Source organism: Athene cunicularia (assembly GCF_003259725.1).
Source record: "Athene cunicularia isolate RWA chromosome 8 unlocalized genomic scaffold, athCun1 chr8_part1, whole genome shotgun sequence".
In the NCBI taxonomy this organism is placed as follows: Eukaryota; Metazoa; Chordata; class Aves; order Strigiformes; family Strigidae; genus Athene; species Athene cunicularia.
In genome coordinates, this window is record NW_020799109.1 from 20,201,192 (window position 1) to 20,219,731 (window position 18,540).

Genomic DNA, 18,540 nt, shown 5'->3' on the forward strand with positions numbered 1-18,540 from the left:
CCCCTCTTTTTACTAATTCTATTTTTTAGAACAGCTTCTATCAATTTGCATGCAAGGATAGAAAATTTTAGGTCTGTATTCCCTGATCTTTTCTTTCTCAGAAAAGAGGTGTTACATTGACCCTGAGCCTGTTCTCTGATACTTTTCAAATATATGATACTACTGAAAAATGCTGATGATAGATGAGAATTTTCCTGTATTTTCTCATTTTTTAAATTAACACCTAAGCCTCTAGAAGTGAAAATTTACAACACCATGTTTTGTAGCTCAGTCCCATCTCTGTTAATATTCAGGTCATATAAGGCTTGAGCATTTTTTATGCCTTGTGGAAGAGTCTTTTCCAGAAAACTTCCTTCCTTATAAGAAAAAGTGATGTCAAAGATCCAATACATCAACATTTCTGTTACTAGCCTCCATTTTTATTCACTTAGTCTTCTAATACAAACTACTGTGCCTACAGAAATGGATGGGCACTTCTGTTGTAAATCCACTGCATAAATCAGAGTTCTTGCTGAATTCCTCCTTAGACTGCACAGAGTAAAATGTGTCCTGTTAGCTCTGAAGAGTTGAGCCCATGTCTGGAGCAATGAGGACACACTCAGGGTGGGGGAGAGTGGAAGTTTTCCTGGAAGATGCAGAGGTCTGTTGTTAATGTGTCTGCTTTTCTTTCATGTCAGCTCTCTTCTCTTTCTTTTCCAAGAAGCATCTTTCTGTACTGTTTTTCATCCTCTCTTTCCCTTGTGGTGAAGGATGACTCAAAAAAGGGAAGGTGGTCATATGTTCCATGCTCCAAGGCCTCTTCCCTTCTACCTATCACAGCAGTCACTGGAAATAGAGGAGTCTTGGACATTCTTGCACTTCACACTAGCTAGGGCCAAGTGGTTTAGTTTCTGGGCAGGGACCAGTATGAGAGCCTTATTCCAACCTCATCCTCCCTCTTCAGCTAGGATTTCCTCTGATGTTAAGAGACTAGGCCTACTGCCAGTTTTCTGTAGTGAAAGGGATCTTTTCCATATGGTGAATTTAACAACTGCTGTGTGGGTTTTTTCACCTCCTACCAAGCATCCATGATGGCTGGCTTTGGGAAGTTCAAGCTGCAGCAATAACAACTTCTGGAGTTTTTTAATGTGATTTGTGGATCTGAAATTCAGATAAAGGAGTCCAGGTAGCTGTTCTGCACTGCTGGGCACTTCCATGATACTGAGTGTGCAAGCTTTTAGGCATCCCAGCTTGTGGCTCCCTCACCATGTGCTCTGTTTCAGTTCATGTGGAAAAGCATCTGGGCTTCCAGCAAGGGTCCTTTGATAGGCCTGAGAACATGTTGTACGTACACTCCCCATTCAGGTCCCCAATACACTGGTTGCTCTTGGTATCAAGTGAGGACCACGTGGGCACAGCCCTACCTGGCTGTTTAGAAATGTTTTACTCCAAGTTTGTAGGTGTTGTGGCTTGTCCACATGCCTATGACTTATCACACGGATGCACACCTCAGTAGGTATTTGGAGTACAAAGTATAATTTCTTTGTCATGAAAAGGCAAAGTTACCTATACTAGCCCTAGGAAGAGCAGGAGTTTATGGAGAACAGCTGCCTGACAATTTGATCTTCACTTCTTCTGAACATGACTCCTGCAGAGACAAAGATGAGGGTTCTGCTTTTCACCTCACCTAATTATCTGTATTACAAATGCTATTATGAATTCCCAAATATTTCAAATTTGAAACCCAAATGGTAAAACAAACTATTACGTTTTATAACCTGAATCAAGTCGGTGACATGTATCTCCAAATGTAAATACCAGGTACTCTACACAACATCCCACAGACCTCTGAACACCAGTCGAAAGCAAAAGCTATAATAATGGCTGTAAAAATACACAAATTATTCCTAATATATTTAGTGAGAAAGCCAACTTTGACTCTCTCCTCATAGTAAAGCTGTGAAGTCTATGGTTCCTCTGTATCTTAAAAAGTTTTCCACATAATGTCCCTTAATTTTAAGTCTCAAAGGAGATCCACAGCAATTTTAGATATTCTGGTCAATTCCTCTCAGTAACTAGATTACAAGGTCTAGTATTAGTGCAGACTCAGAGAGGGAAAAGGTTTCTGTAAATATACAAATGTTTTTCAGTCTGTAGACAAAACATGCTATTAAAACCACAGCTGTTCCTACACATAAGCTTGATATGTAGGTCCTCACTTCAGGGCTCACTTTGGCAAACTAATAAAACCTCTCCATGCAAAGTATCTAAATAACAACACTGCTTTTGTAAATCTATTTCACCTCATAACTTCAGGAAATATTTTAAACATTGCATTTTTCTGCACCAGAAATTATTTACAGGAGCAAGGCACTCTCTTACGCTTGTTCAGTTGTATTTTTCTTGGTCTGTAACCCCTTATTTCCTCCTATCTTCACAGAGTAGAATTAAACCAAATTTGGTTCTGTTACCTAAATTAAAAAAAAACCAACCAACCAAACAAAACAACCTCCTCAAAAACACCAAACCCAAACAAAACCGGCTACCCTATTTCATACATCTATGGTAGAAAAAACCTTGCATAATATAAAAAAATAATTATACCATTCCAGGAGATTTAAAAACCAAAAAAACCCCCAAAACAACCCAAACCCTAACAAGGCTACAAGGAAGTCAGTTATCAGCCTGGGATCCAGCGATCTGTTCTCACATGCTCTCTATCACGGCTACTCCTGACAGGTGTTCCTGGGACATTCTGAACAAAATGTTGAACAAAAATATATCTTTAACAGTTTCAGCCTTAAAAAGCTGGTCTCTGCTGAGTAACTGTCAGAGAGACTGTCAGCAACATTCAGCAAGCAGCAGAACAAACATTAGGATGACAAGAGTTTTCAGCTTAGTTTTGGGGTCCAAGAGTACTTAATGTTTCTAGCAGAAGATGCTTCTCAATTCAACACATCAAGACACCGATATCTGAATCACAGATCGGTGTCACAGCTGACAATCTGGTATCCTATGTACATTGCTTAGAGTCATGCAGCAGTGCAAACTCATTTGTGTTCAGTTAGGAGGCCAAAAAGTTACTTTTAAGACTTCAGTACACTAATATAGCAATATTGAAAAATATTCAATTTAGCATCTTCTTCTAAGATCCCAGTTCTTTCTTGCAGTACAAATTTATCAGACATTTGCTCGTTTGTGATAGACTTCTGTTAGCCCTGTAGGGAATGTCATTTCCCCTGCAATCTATTTTGTTTCATTAAGTGTCCTTTCAAAGCCCTTTATCTGTACTGCTGTGACCTCCTGCACATGCTCAGACCCAAACTAATTTGTGTATTGAGGTTTTTCATTAATTTGCTTACTTTTTATCATCTACAGGGCACTAATTACAGTTTTCAGAAGGTGGAGAAAGACCATCTGGCAACTGTCCATCACCTTCTTACTGAACCCTCTGTTCACATTTTTCTGTAGAGAAGTGTTTCACCATTTTCAAACCTTGCTCTTCTCAAGCTTGTTCTCCCCAGTGCAAATGCTAAAGAGGTTTCAGAGTAATAAGCAACCTTAAAGTATGTGGCCAGCGACTAAGTAGTGTAAATATATAGACATGCTTATGGGACTGGAAGAATAGACATCTGTGTGAGTAGGTGACTTAACAACTCAAATTAGAAGGCAAAAGGTTTTGATGAGGAACAACGGCAGTTTGTATGTTTTTTCAGATGAAACAAGTGCTACCACCAATATATCTCATTCCTTTGCAGTCACCAGAAATGATTCTCATGATTGCCAGCTTCACTGTGCACACAGCTCCTTGCTTTACCAGCACAGAAAGACGTGCTGCTGCTACCGGTATTCACCAGATAATGGCCATATTGTAGCTAATGTAAAGCATGTGAATATAAAATTTCATCAGAAAGTCCTATTCCAAGGATTTATAATTTTATAATCAGCCACTTCCTACTGATGAAAGTTTGCAGATTTTTGCTAAAGTAAAAGTGAAATATTTTTTTTCTGCACAGTTTCCATTCCTGATCATATCACTAGGTGAGTTCTACTCGGCCAAATTAATATTTCTTACGGAAACTAATTTCTTGAATATACCATAAGATGCCATTTTTTCAGCCACATTTTGGCTGGAAAATACATAAATACAGCATATAATCAGGTAACTCCTTTGCAAATAAAATATGAAAGTAGGACATGTTATGGTATCAGTGCTAGTTCTTTTGCCCTGCTATCTAAAGCGCTTAAAATGTTGCATGTCCAAATTACAGTCTAGTCTTTTAACATGAACTGACAACTTTATGCATTTTCCATCTGTGGTGGGTTGGCTCCAGTCAGCAGCTAAGCCCCCACCCAGCCACTTGCTCACTCCCCACCTCCAAATCTCCCCTCTGCCATTTCAAACCACTCTAAGCAGGCCTTAGAATGGGAGAGTCTTCCTATTTCTCATGATGATGTTGAGATAATATTTGTATGACATGGGAACAGCTTTTATTAGCCTTGGCCCAAAATCTCTGTCCCTCTATAGCATGGAGTAAAGAGAATGGACTATCAGATCATGATTATGGTTTCAGTAGTCATTCCTCTCAAACAAGTAGTAAATAAATTCCAATCTGAAAATTTTGATTGTTGATATTTTTCTTTCACGTTTTTCTTGAGTTTTAGATTAATATAGCACATTACAAACAACCTTTTTTGGGGGAGCAGGAATGCAAAATTTGACAATAAGGTGTCAGCTTTATATTAATTCAGAAGGAATATTTTAATATTACATTTAAGGCTATGAAATTAATAAAACAATTGCTCAATCTTTTCTCACTGTCAAGTTCTCAGACTCTACTACTAAAGAACAAAAAAAAATCTGTTTTCTCCTGATTGGTAATTGCACAGAATGATAAATCCTGTGGTATCAGAAACTATGTGTGGCCATAAGACAGAAAAATATAAATATTTAATAGACTCTTATAAAAAAAACTTAGTTAACCATGTAAAGAAGGTGTTTGGATATCACAACAGGCCAATATAAATAAGTAAACCTACAATGTCTGGGAAAGTAAAAAGAAGATGACAAATACAAACAGAACGATTTTCCTCTCATTTCCACGGCTCTCTGACTGAAAGGTTGTTTTCTTGATATATAGGAAAGCAGTGGACACAGCATTTTAAAAACTGCATCCTTTGAAAATTTAAGAATAAACAATGCTGAATAATACTATATGTTTTAAATGGTCTCAGCCAAGTTGCTGAAGTAATTAATTACTCAGATGACTGAAGTACCCTAAGGAAAACAACCCCATTTTTAACTGCAAATCATTTTAACAGACAAGCACCTGATTAAAAAAAAAAAAAAATCTTGGGCCTGTATTGTGCATACTATCTAATTTCTTTTTGTGTATGTTTTCAGAAAAAAAAAAACCAGTAATAATGATATTAAATTAATTTTAAAAATAATACCAAATTGAAACAGCAAAGCTTTTCATGATACTTCACAACCAAACATACAAAATCCAGACACTTTCTCGTTCTGCTTTCTCCTATGCTTGGACCTTGCAAATATTTAATTCACTGCTGGTGGCACTGAAGCAAGTTTCTGCTGGTGGCAGCTTTTGCCCTAGTCCACCTGAAGTGGATTCAGGGTCAAAGGGAGAGGACAGGGAAAGACTCACAGTCAGAGATAATTGCAAGCACAAGCAAGAATCAGGAGTCAGAAGAGCCAAAGACTAAGTCGACCTGCTACAGGGGTAAAGAGATGCTAGTTCCTGAACTATAGAGGCAACATGTCACAGTTACCTGACATTATTCACTGAGCTGTGATTGGTGGTCTTCTTTTGCACAACCCCTTGCAAAATTCAGTTTAAATCCTAGGCTTTGTCAGGAGAATTTAGCTGTTCCTTTTGCATTATGGTTCACTTCTTCCAAATGTCACAAGATAGGATGTTGTGGGATCATCTTCTAGTGAGGTAGCTATCTTGCTCATATCATTTTCATCTCTAAGACAAATCTTACCTTAACATACTTGTATTATATAGCAAAAACAATTATATATAAATTTTTATTTGTTTTTAATATTTACCATAGCAAGGTAAGGGTTTTTTTTTACTGTAATCTCTGTTTGGCCTTCATTTGAGCAGAAAATGTCATTCTTTGCTTGCTAATTAAGTTCACCCAAACAGTTCTCAAACTGGTTTTGGTTTTAATAAAACACATCAAGTTTAAAAAGCCTTTCTAGAGGAGTGAAAAGGAATTGGAGGGGGAAAAAAATTCTGCAAGCTCTAATTATACAGAATATTTCAAAATAAGCACCAAGAGAATTCTACTCAGTGAACAAAAATCTGTTTTCAATTAGCAACAAATTTACCGTTATAATTATGACAGTTCTTAGATGAGTTCGCGAGAATGTTTTAAAAATCCCTGTGAGCAAAGCCAAGGTCTACTGCAGGGTGCTGCTTCCCCTGTGCCCACACAGGCATTACCAACCTCAAAGAAGCCTCAGCAGCAGCCACAGCCATCACGCAGGAGCTGAATTCACAAAGCAATAACTCACAGTGAGGGGTGATCAGAAGATGCTCACTCTGGGAATTATGGAAGAGTGGGACTACTTCATCCAACATAAAAGATTAAGTCTCAGAAAAATAAAATTTTCCTTTTGAAGTTGTAGCTAGTGCTTTTCCTCATAGAAGAGAATGGTTTGGTCTCAAGCATAAAGTGCTGTGATAGATTGTTGGTGAAGACCACAACAGGAAACCATTCCCACAGCAGAAATGGTCAAGAGCCTGCCTGCCTGTAATATCCAGCATATTGACAAAGGATGTTAAAATCAAATTCAGGTAATTACAGCATTATCTTTTGGATCACACTTGCGCTACTATGAAGCCCAGTCACAGTAAATAAAGTGACATGAACCTCAGCAAAGAAACACACAGTCCATCCATCGTGAAGGAGGATATTAAACATGCAGCACTCAACTTTTACTATCAGTACAATGTGTTTAAACATTTTTATACTTGCTGATGTGTATATTTAAACTCCAGGAATAAGGAAAAAACCAAACTTGACTTTTCAAGTCATAATATATGCAGAACACTCACTTATTTTGTTTATAGCTGAACCACGGAGGTAATAACTTCAAGACAGAAGATATGTAGGCTCTGGGATTTTTAGCTCTATCCACTTGAGATAATGATCGAGGAGAATTTTACTTTCCACCTCGTTGTTCTTATTCACTAGACCAGTAGCTGAAAACTATTTATGCCAGCTAGCTGGCGTCATTGCTCCCAGCTTTGATTATTACCTTCTAGACAGATATTCCCCATAGCCAAAAAGGCTCTAAGAAAAATCTGTCCTTGTAGTGAAGTTAACTTTAAGTCAGTATTGGGTTTTTTTCTCCCAAAGCAGACAACTGCTTATAAAAATAATAGAAGTACCTTTCACATTTGGATTAAGAATGAAAAGAACAACGATTATTTTTATAATAACATTGTATTCACAACAAAAACAATTACTATGTTATACCTTTAAATATGATCTTAAATACAAAATTATTCTCAGCAGAACTGCCAAGCATCCAAACTGGGATCAAATCTTTCCCCTGATATTATCTATTTGAATGCAAACAACAGCCTAACTTAAAAATCATGACCATTCTCTGTTTCCATAGCAGTCAACTTCACAGAATTCTCTGTCATAAAGATTATTTGGTTGGGCTTTTCTGGTTTTTAATAACATACTCATATGTCAATAAAGCAACTGGCATTCTATTTAATAAATATTCAATAGGTGACTTTTCACAGATCTGTAAACTGGAGATTCTAAGTAAGTATGTTGCATCTTTATGACCGAGTGGTACTTACGTGGTTTGGAAAGTCAGCCTTCAGTTCAGCAATACTTTTACACCAATATGCTGCTGTTTTCTCACTGATCAGTTCAATGTTTAGAAAAGAGCCTTGCCCTGGGCCGTACATAGGACCTGAAGTAACTCCACGCACAATCCTTGGAGAAACATTGGTCACGATATCCTGCAAAACAGTGAAACCTTTCAGATTGATTTTGCTAAGAGAGGCATATACCAATGATGTCTATAACAATATAAACTTAAATGCATCAGGTGTTTAAAAAATCTAATGTTATTATGAGTAAAAAATACAATTATAGGACACTTCTCTAGATTAGCAGATTCTCTAATTAGATTCTCTACATCAGATGAGAAAAATGTTTGCTGTGTGTGTGAAATGTTATGATAACGATCAAGAAAATGCCAGTATGGGGTACCTATAAACTGCCATACAAAATATCATCCAAATAATGCTTTTGTGTTGGGTAGAGGGCATAAAAGACTGTGTAAAAACCTGTGTAGGCCTCAGTCATGTCACAGCATACATGTGAACTACCACCCCAAAGATGAATGTCTGTGTCCTACACCAACAGGCGAAGCGCAAAGAGGTGCTGCTCACCAGCCTCTCTGCTGAAGTCAGGGTCACAGATCCAGTCACCAGCAAAAGTATACCAGTGTATCAAACTTCACAAAAAAAAAAAAATGATTAAGAGGAATCCAAATAAAAAACAAAACAAAACAAAAAATAGTAAAAATTAAGATCAATGTTGTAAAGCACAAAATTTCAAAAGGTCAGCATGAGGTTAGCAAACAATTTTGAAACACAGTAAACACACAAAATGTTGACTTGTTTAGTAGCCTTAATTAAGATGCAATGTCACCATATCTATATTAACAAAGAAGTGTAAATTCTGACATTATTTAAAACTAAAGAGAAACATAGATGGTAAAATGTTCCTTTTGCCAATTTCCAATTAAAAATAATTTTGAGTAAAGGTCATTTATTTACAAATGTATCAGAATTATTTGTTTAAATACCCCTCCTCACCATCTTGTAATTTTTAGTGAGATAACATGAGCCACCATTAGTATATAGCAATTAAGGTCAATTTACATATTTTAATTAAGAACCATCCCATATAAAACAATTAGGGTAATAGGCATACTAACTGGATTTCATAACATTTGGACGTTTTTCCAACTAGATAGACAGGAAACCTTAATTAGCATTAATTAGCACTGATCTGCATATGTTTGATAAGGCATACCCTTGCCACAAAAGATTATTTATTCCTGAATCTGCCAAATGCTGCAGTTACAGAGGATAAAGGGACTTTTCTTCACATTGTATGTAAATTTGAGGCAATCTTAATTTGTTTATAAAGTTGAAATAATTATTATACAGTAAATATGCACTAATATTTTATACTGATAGATAATTATATGTCCATTTACATATGTAGATATCATACAAGGTAATCTCTCCAGTTCATGTATTTCAGGCCTAATAAATCTGGAACATGGACATCACAATAATCCCTAATTTTTCTAATACAATATTTTCCCTTCATCACAAAAGCTTCATCTCCCTTCTCAACTGTTAAGGTATATTTTCAGAAAAAAATAATTCTGAAAATTTTATGAATTTATGCAAACCAAAACCAAACAACAAATTACACTCCCCTCACTCTCAAAATAAGTTACAAAAATTGCAGCTTATGCAGAAAAACTATTTACATCAGTTTGCTCTGCATTATCCTCTTGAGCATTTCACTCCTTTTGAATTACCTCAGGGAAGGAGCTTGTGCTTTGACTTCATCCCAGAAACCTATTCACACATACAGGCCACTGCCATCACATCATCCAGTGTGAGAAAACATGCAAAGTTAGTGACTTAAATGCTGGTGATCTGATGATACTCCTGCAAGCACAGGGTGCAGGTGGTCATTTGTCAACAGATATGAGTTACCTTGACTATGCTGCAAGTGACCATGAGCTTCCTTTTCCCATGCTCCAAAGCAGTCAGAAGCAATGTAGCTACAGTAGGATCGGACTAAGCCCGAGCTAAACGCCTGTCTGTTAGCGGGAATTATTATTCTTGGGTTCAGTGCAAATTATGATAAGACACACGTGTTATGATTTCCATTTTATGGCTGGCTTGAGTACGTGTGTATGCCAGGCAATGCTTGGAGTCACCTATGGTACTGTTTGTTATCTTAACTACGTGCGTGTTTTGTTCTTCTTCCAGCCTCTCTCATTTTACTACAGATAAGAATTCAAAGACTGAGATATTACAGTGTAGATTATACGTCTTGTGGGACACTCAGAAAGCCTCAGTCTGCTTCCATGCAAAAACACTCTGAAGTTTTTCTATCTGCCTTGGGTCTCCAGGCAATCTCTTCTGTCTTCTAAGAACAGAGACCCTTGTTTAGACCTTGCAACTGCTGCCGAATCCCCATGGCTTTGACTCACTCCTTCCCAGAGCTCAGTCATAGCCAACATCTGAGTGACAATTTATCTCTCCAGGTTCCCACAAAGTTGAATCAGATAATGCACAGACTGCAAACTGTCTCAAAAGCAGCCACTCTTCAGTTCAATGACCGAAAGAGATACACAGAGCCACATGTAACAGTAAACACATGCACATCTCTCTGGCTGTTTCCTCACTCTTGAATTTTCCTTGAGAATTTGAGAGATCCTCTTTGGTGCCCAGGGACCTTCCCCCCCCATCCCCTGCCAGCAGACAGCTGCTCCTTCGAATGGCAGCTTCCACTGCCTCCCTACCGCCTCTGTGTCTCAGGACCCCTCCACTGTGTCCATGCATCACTTTATCTTTCCTGTCCAAGCTGCTTCTGCTTCCAAAAATCCTTCCTGGCTTTGAAATCCAAACATTACCACCTGGCTGCTTTGTCTTGGTTCCTCCCAAGAGGGATATGTTGTCCTTATTTAAGATCTTGTTCCTTGTTTGCCTCTCCTAGCTCAGAGCAAGTTAGATGGAGAAAGTCTGTAATGACTGACATGCTGGCACCTCTCCTGTCTCTTGTTAGCACATGACAGCCCCAGCCACAAGGAGACTCACAGTTCATGGAAACAAAACAGAATTTATAACCTATGTGATGATTCAAGGAATCTGTCTATGTTCATACATAAACTCTGCAATCAGACCATTGAATTCTAAACTACTTAAGTCTAATGGGCGGGGAAGTTTGAGACAACATCTTTAAGATAACACCCAAACACTCGGCAGTTTTTAGTCAGTTAAATTTAAATAAAGCAATACAGCAGCCCATGACTTGCTAGTCATTCTAAAACTTGTTTTGCTTCATACCATCCACATTTGCAGTTAATAATTGCCACATATTTTTGTATTGTAAAAACACAACCATGCTGTTTAAAACGAGAGATTCTTTTATGTCTGGGCAGCAAGGATATTTTAAGTTTTAAGGGATCCAAAGGGCTGTTCGGCACCGTGTTGGATCATTCAATAAGTACATTCATTGTGTACTTGTCCTAAACTAATCAGCAGAGAAATAATTCACATTGTGAATATTAACGTTGTCATCTGTAGGCGTGGAAGTTAATGACCAGTAGAAATGAATCAAGCCATTTGCTCTTCTCTCAGAGTTACTGTTTTAGGGGAATCAAGAAGATATCTCTTTGTTAATTGAGCACACTAAAAAAAAAAAAAAAAAAAAAAAAAAAGTTTGGAGAAAAATGTGTAAAGAGGTCAGTTTCAGGAATATATCAAAACAGTCTCCCAAGAGGTATACCACAACCTCACGCCTATTCAATGAATGTAGATGTATTAGACAAATATAATAAGAATCAAAAGGATAAATCTGTATGATATTTCATATCAAAGATCTGATGTCTTTCTATTTATTTGCAGAGCTTGAAATATTCTGTTTCTGCCTGTTTTTTCCAAAACATTACAGCTAACGATATTTTAATGAACACTTGACATAAATAAAGTTGCTTAAGAGAATGCAGAGGCATTTATATTTTGTAAATGGAAAGAAAAGTAATTAATTGTACCTTTAATTAATATATTAACCAGTTGTACATGTATTCACTCCGGAAATACAGGTGTTCTGGAATGTAAATATCTACAGCACAATTAGGGTTTCAAGTAAGATTTATGGATTTAAAAAATACATTTAATCATGCTATACCAAGTGTTAACACGTTTTCTTCACTCCGAAAGATTTCTATGAGACACAGAGAACTTGCCTTGCAGCATTGGCCACCAAAGCCAATGAAAGTCACTGCATATTTCAAAGTAAGCTTTTCTTGTCTTTAACTTATGAAAGCAGATGAGAATTAGTGACCACTGTCAGTTTCTTTTTATTAATATGAGAAGAAGATTTAACACAATGAGCAGATTACTACTTCCAAAAAGGGAATTTGTTTGACCTGTCTTTCTTCTAGGGAAGGAGGGCATTATACTTGCCAAGTGGAGTATGCGTCTGTACATTCCTGGCGTTACTACTTACTAAATGTCAGTATGAACACCAAGGCAACCACACTGGCCTCTTTGTGAAGAAGAGATCTAAATAAATACCTTATTAAGGTAATTTTAGTCAAGTATCTCAAAACAGCATACTTAAAGTTAGTAGACAGTAAACTGCAATGTATAATAAGAAGGCCCAAATGTATGTTTCGACTTTACTATATTCAATATACCACCTTCTTCACTTCAACGATAAAATACAGTATCTGAAAAATGCAGGTATTTAAGCAAATTATGAGATACTTCTTTTCCCCAGATTTTCAAGGATGTATTAAATAGGCTGTAAAGAGTTCAAAATCCACTATGTGTGAAATGTTTTTCGAGTTTATTTTCTAAATGCTTTAATCAACCCTCCAACAGCAAAATTCAGTTTTCCCTACAGTTTCCACTAATTACAGTAGAACTTGATGGACAATTTCACCTATGTAAAAATATGGAGGAGAAGGAGACATCGCCCTTTTCTGCCTAATATCACAGTAGTTAAAGCATTCTGGAAATCTGGCTCACTACTGTTTGCACACCCTCATAGATATAAACGGCATTGCAGACTTATGTCCTCATAATTCCCTGCCAACTCTCACTCAAGGTCTTGTGATGATTTGCCTCTTCTGTGACTCAGCTGTCTAGCCAGACTGTGTCTAGTATCACCCCTTCTGGAGTTTTAACCATCCACAAAAGGCAAGTGAAACCTGAAGCAACAATAGCACTTCACACAGCACTGTTCCTATATATCCTTTCTGAGTTGTTCCTCACCTTTTCTCCTCCATCAGAGCTAAGACATGTGACATCTCCATAGGTTTCCTTTTCTGAGGCCCAAAGCACTGACTTGCTTTCTTGAATTTCCCCAAATTCAGAATCTTTTCCAGCTGAGCTTATCAGGCTTTTTTTAACAAGAGGCTAAATCCACAGCAAGAACCTCTACAAACACAAAACCAATCCATCAGGTACAACCGTGCAGAGTAATGATTAATTTCCATGAAGACCTTATATGCTAGAGTAGGATTTTTACAACATATAGTGAAACTTAACAGCTCATGAAGAGAGGCAAGTAAATTTGCTTACAATTTCTGCCCCAGGGAGGTTTGATGTAGCCACTGGCACCTTCCAGTGCACAAACCACTGTTACATTGCACGCAGTGCTGCCTGTTGAATTCATAACACTTGCATTTAATATTTTTAGTGAGGGAACAGGCCAGACTTTATTCTCCCATATGAGTACAAAACCTCAGCAAAGTCACTTCCTCACTCTCTCCTTCTTTTTCCCTCAGTGAATACAGGAGCATTTTTTAAAAACTGAAACCACCCTGACAGAAAAACTTATCTCAGAACATCCCACCATGCAGAAACTGCTCTAATCTCTTTACCACCAGATATGAGACATTTAGTATCATAAAGACACCTCCTTTTTTTCATTGCTTTTCTGAATGAAGTCTAGACCTAGCCATCTCTTTCGTGCTTTCCTTCTCTTCAAGACAGATAGCATATAATGATAGTGATGTAAATTAATTATTTTTCAAGTTCTATCAACAAAGTAATAACCGAATTAAAAAATCTATTATTTCCCCAGCTTTCCAGGATTGTTCACACTGGTGATGTAAAGAATAAGCATTCTGATCTCTCTAATAGTACAAAACAGATCTTGAAAGAGATCCTTGCTTTTCCTTATAAATTACGCTTCAGCTTTTACATACAAGACCTCGTATGCTATAGAGGGCAAAATGATAATTCAAAAAAACATTCTTATCTGTCTTTTGATGGCTGTTTGTTCTGTGTTTGCAAAAATGAAAGTACCCAAATCAGTACGTATCTTATATCCTGAAAGTCTGATGTACAAACAGTGCTTATAAATCTACCTTAATATTCTACTCTATTTCTAGATTGAATAAGCTGAGTTATGAAAACTATTAAAAAAAAAAAAAAAACAACCCTGTTACCTCATAAATGTATTTACAACATTAAACTATGCCATTTGTGTTTATTAAACCAATTTAACACTACAGCTCCATCAAGCAAGCTAACTTTCCAAATCAGTAAGTTAGCACTGAAGACTGCAGCCACATAAGGGAAAAAGCAGTGTGTCAGGATTTTGGAGAAAAACTGCTGAAGCACTCATATTGTGTGAAAGACAAATGACAAGTTAGAGGTTTAGTTACCATGTATTTGATGTTTTTCTATACCATCTCATTAGTGCTTTTAGATTTAACCATGACAAACTTCAAAATTTACAGACATCGAACTTAATTTCAACCTAAGTTTTTATCATTGCTGCTTGCTCAGCACACTACCTTTCTTACTAATGCAATTTTCAGACAGTAGGCCATCACTACCAATAACTTATGATTAAGATAGCAAAATCCCAAACTCTTTAGCTATTCTTACTAGATTAGAGTATAAAAACCCCCAACTGTTTACTCTCTCTACCTTAGAATAATCTTGGGACAATGCCATCCCCATTACAAGTCAAGTAAAAATGGTCTGCTGCCCTTGCTTAAGACAACAGCAGTCCCCAAATCTTTGTTAATTCATACTTGATGGACTAAATGGACTAATCCATACATTAGGACTAGAAGTCCTAATTTTATAAACTAAAGCTCCCTAAAGTAATAAACCAAGAGATTAAAATACAAGACAAAAGCAATACAAACTATGAGTAAAAGTACAAAAAACTGGAAGAGTAATGATAATGTACAAATATATTTTTTCTAGTTGAGTTATATATTTACAAGAAAATGTTGTTTACAATTACATTAATTTGAGCAGGTTTTTTAAAAAAAGTTTTCTTAATACAAAGTCATAATGCTTTAAAATGAAAACATTTAATATTCTTATTTTTTAAATATTTGCTTGTTTTCTAGACATTAGAATGCAAAGACATTTCTACTGTAATTACAAAAAATCATTTTTAAATTGTATTATGTCCTACAGCACTTTGCCTTGACAAACACATACTAGATATCACATTCAACAGAATACAAAAAGCAATCTTTATCACAAGGTTAAAATTAGTCTTTGAACAAAAGATGCTTTCAAAGCAAATCCAAATTCTCATCAGCTTTATATCAGTTTCTCTGGGAGAGACAGGAAAGCAAGGGAGGGAGAGAGAGAAGAGAAAGGAAAAAAAAACTGAAGGACATTTGAAAAATTTCTTGCTAATGTTCAGTGTGAGAACTTATTTTATCAGTTTTCTGATAAAGGTGTAAGCAGTAGGACGTGCTTAAATTTCTGCTGTCAAACTGCATTGTGGTCAAAAACTATACACATTGAAGAAGAGAGAAGTAGACCTACAATTCTTGAGAGAAAGTCCTATCTGTATTCAGGCATTCACTTTTGGATCTGTTTTTGCAGTACATGATTCTTAGATCTCAGTGTTTTGATGTAGTAAACTACCTAATCGATGAATGGTTGCTTTAGCTGACTGATGAGAAAAATTGTCTCAGCAATTGTCTCAAAACATTAATTCATTTTCACTGAGAGGCCACAAGAACAGAAAATCATGTTTAAACATCCCAGACTTCTATGAAAAAGAAATCTGAAGCTGATCAGGGGATTTCTCAGGCTTTGGTTGTGGGGCTTTTTTGTTGTTGGGTTTGGGGTTTTTTTTAGAAACAAATATAATTTCTCTATTCCAAGAGTAAGCTTCCCCAGTGTTTGGGAACAAATAGCATACAAGCTGTAGCAGATGAAAAAACAGAAGAGGAGAAGATATTCTTCAGCTAAAAAGATTAGAAATAAAAATATAGCCTGACAGAGTATAAAAATATAGCATGGCACAATGTAAGATCATCTAGTAGAAAGCTCTTTAGAAATTTTCTATCCACAGCTTTTTCACAAATGATAAAATTTCCAACCAAAAAACAAATCAAATTTTTCCTTGGCACAAATGTTGGTTTGTCTGAAGGTTTTAGTCTTCCATTTAATGAAGCAACATTTCTATCTATTGTGTTCCGCGCCTCCCAGGAGACAATCCCAGTGAAAAACAGTCATTGATGAAGAAAGGAGCAGTGGATGGTGAAAGGTGCCATTTTAATCGAAGCAGAGAATTAAAAGTAAATAAATAAATAAATAAATAGATAAAGCAGCATCTTTAGAGAACTTTTAAGTAAACCCAGCTCAAGCAACAGACCTGAAGCAATTCATTATACTATATGGACTGTACTGGAATCTAGTAAGAAACCAGGTCTTTCAGAAATCACTGTTTCAGATCACATGAAGTGAGATACTTGAGACTCTCTACAATGAAATAAAATGCTATACTGTAACAGCACAGATAATCCCTATGGTACTAGGATTAAAATGTCTTGAAACTGTGTAAAAACTCAGTTTTACTCTCCTACAAGGTATATTTTGTGTCAGCCAAGCATTATTTGTGTAGCTTGGATGAAGTACCTGATGAGCTTTATAAAAAAAACTAAAGTCTGTATCTGTAACTCACTTATGTTCTCTAAAATATTGACAAGACATTCCTGGACAATGACCCAGAGCAGATGCTCAGAAGTGATCAACATGATGAGACTGGATTCTATTACTCCACTGCAAGTAAAACGTTACAGTACTAAAGATTCGAGGGGAACAGAATGCAATAAAATAGGAGTACATGGATTAAAAAAATATCTGCACAGACTGCAGCTTTTGATCTGTATCTGAAAATAAAATTTCTGTGGCATGGCTTCCAAGGACCCGTGTTTATTCACAAAGGTGGAGAATTAACACGTAAAAATTAAAATATACTAGTCCAGTTTGTAATGCTTACCCTTGGGACTCCAGTGAATTTAGATCATAATAACTTAGCTTGCTTTAAGAGAGTAATTATTTTACAAACATCTAAAAATATTAATCCATTTTCAGCTGTCAGGGAATATCATCATCAACTCAGTGATTAAAATTTATGAGATGTACTTAACTGACCAAATAAAGGAGCAGTAATTCTTAAAACTTCATTCTAAACAAGTATTACTGAATGGTCCCATGAAATGGGAAGAAAAAGGCAGTTTGAAGAATGTGAGTCTGAGAAAACCAAGCAAGAACCAACATGGATAAGACCCAATTTAAAAAAAAAAAAAAAAAAAAGAAAAGAAAAAAGAAAAAAAGGTAAAAATCAGGAAAGAGAAGGAATAATTACATTATACATTTGTAGCAGCAAGTTAAGTCTGGGACAGTCGCTAAAGGAGTTATGCTTACAATGAGCATACAAATGGATTCAATGGATTCTCTTCTGGCACTTTAAGAGAAGGCCAGATTAACATAATTTTTCCAACATAATCATCAGAGACATCTCAATGTTTTAATTCTCTAATACTGTTTTCTAATTGCTAAAGAAAATACTGTAAGGCGGCAATAAGGTCACATCAGTAGAGGCAGATTTCTAAAGGAATGACCTAAAAGCCAAGATACATAATGCCACAGAATGAGCTCTTCTAGATAAAAGATGGGAGAGAATTGCAGTCTCATAATTCTAATGAAATCCCTGACAGGAACAGCAAACAATGAGAAAAAGGGTTCTTTAAAGCCCATAATATCTAGGATTTTGCACTCAATGTATAGACACAGAAATTAAACAAATAAACAAAAATCTAACAGGAATTTTAATGTCTGCTAATTAAGCATGGAACTTCACACTTGAAAAATGCAAGGAGGTAACTATTTATTTGAGAAACAATACTACATGGATTAACAAAGCTCCTGTCAACAACTCTGGACACCTGTACCAAGCTCACTTATTGCCTAATTAAATATTAACATGTCCTGATAGAATCTGTGGTATAATTTTAATTACTGTTTTCTCATAGGGAAGGCATATAATCAATGTATTTCTGACTGCTCCTAGAGGCTGTTTTGTAAAACTCCATTAGTAAATTGTGAACCATCACTAAAATATTTTCCTCCAGATTGCTATAAGTAAATCAAGACTATTATATTCTCCTAGGAGGAAAGGAGAATTGATGCTTCCCTTTAAGGAGAGAAAAATGTGATTTCTTCAATAATCAAGAAGAATAATCTTTTAACTACAATCCTATTTAAAGAGTTGTTAAAATTCCTGCACAAAGAAACAACATCGGGGAGTTACAGATCACCAGTTACATTTAAATTTATCTATAATCCGAAATATTTTTATTGCTGGATTAAGGAATTAGGAGGAGAATTGCATTACTCCCTTGAAGCATGTATTTAAATTTTCTGCTGGGGATGAACTGCAAATATTGAGGTATGTCTTGTACCTACC

The 18,540-nt window shown here is 36.2% G+C and overlaps 1 protein-coding gene across 1 annotated transcript in view; it reads right to left on the reverse strand.

The window, feature by feature from the left end:
- DPYD (dihydropyrimidine dehydrogenase) overlaps positions 1 to 18,540 on the reverse strand; it is a 349,307-nt gene that overhangs the window by 135,916 nt on the left and 194,851 nt on the right. Inside the window, exon 14 of the mRNA XM_026853962.1 lies at positions 7,830 to 7,994. Coding sequence (XP_026709763.1) covers positions 7,830 to 7,994 — 165 coding nt within the window. The remainder of the gene's footprint in view (positions 1 to 7,829; positions 7,995 to 18,540) is intronic.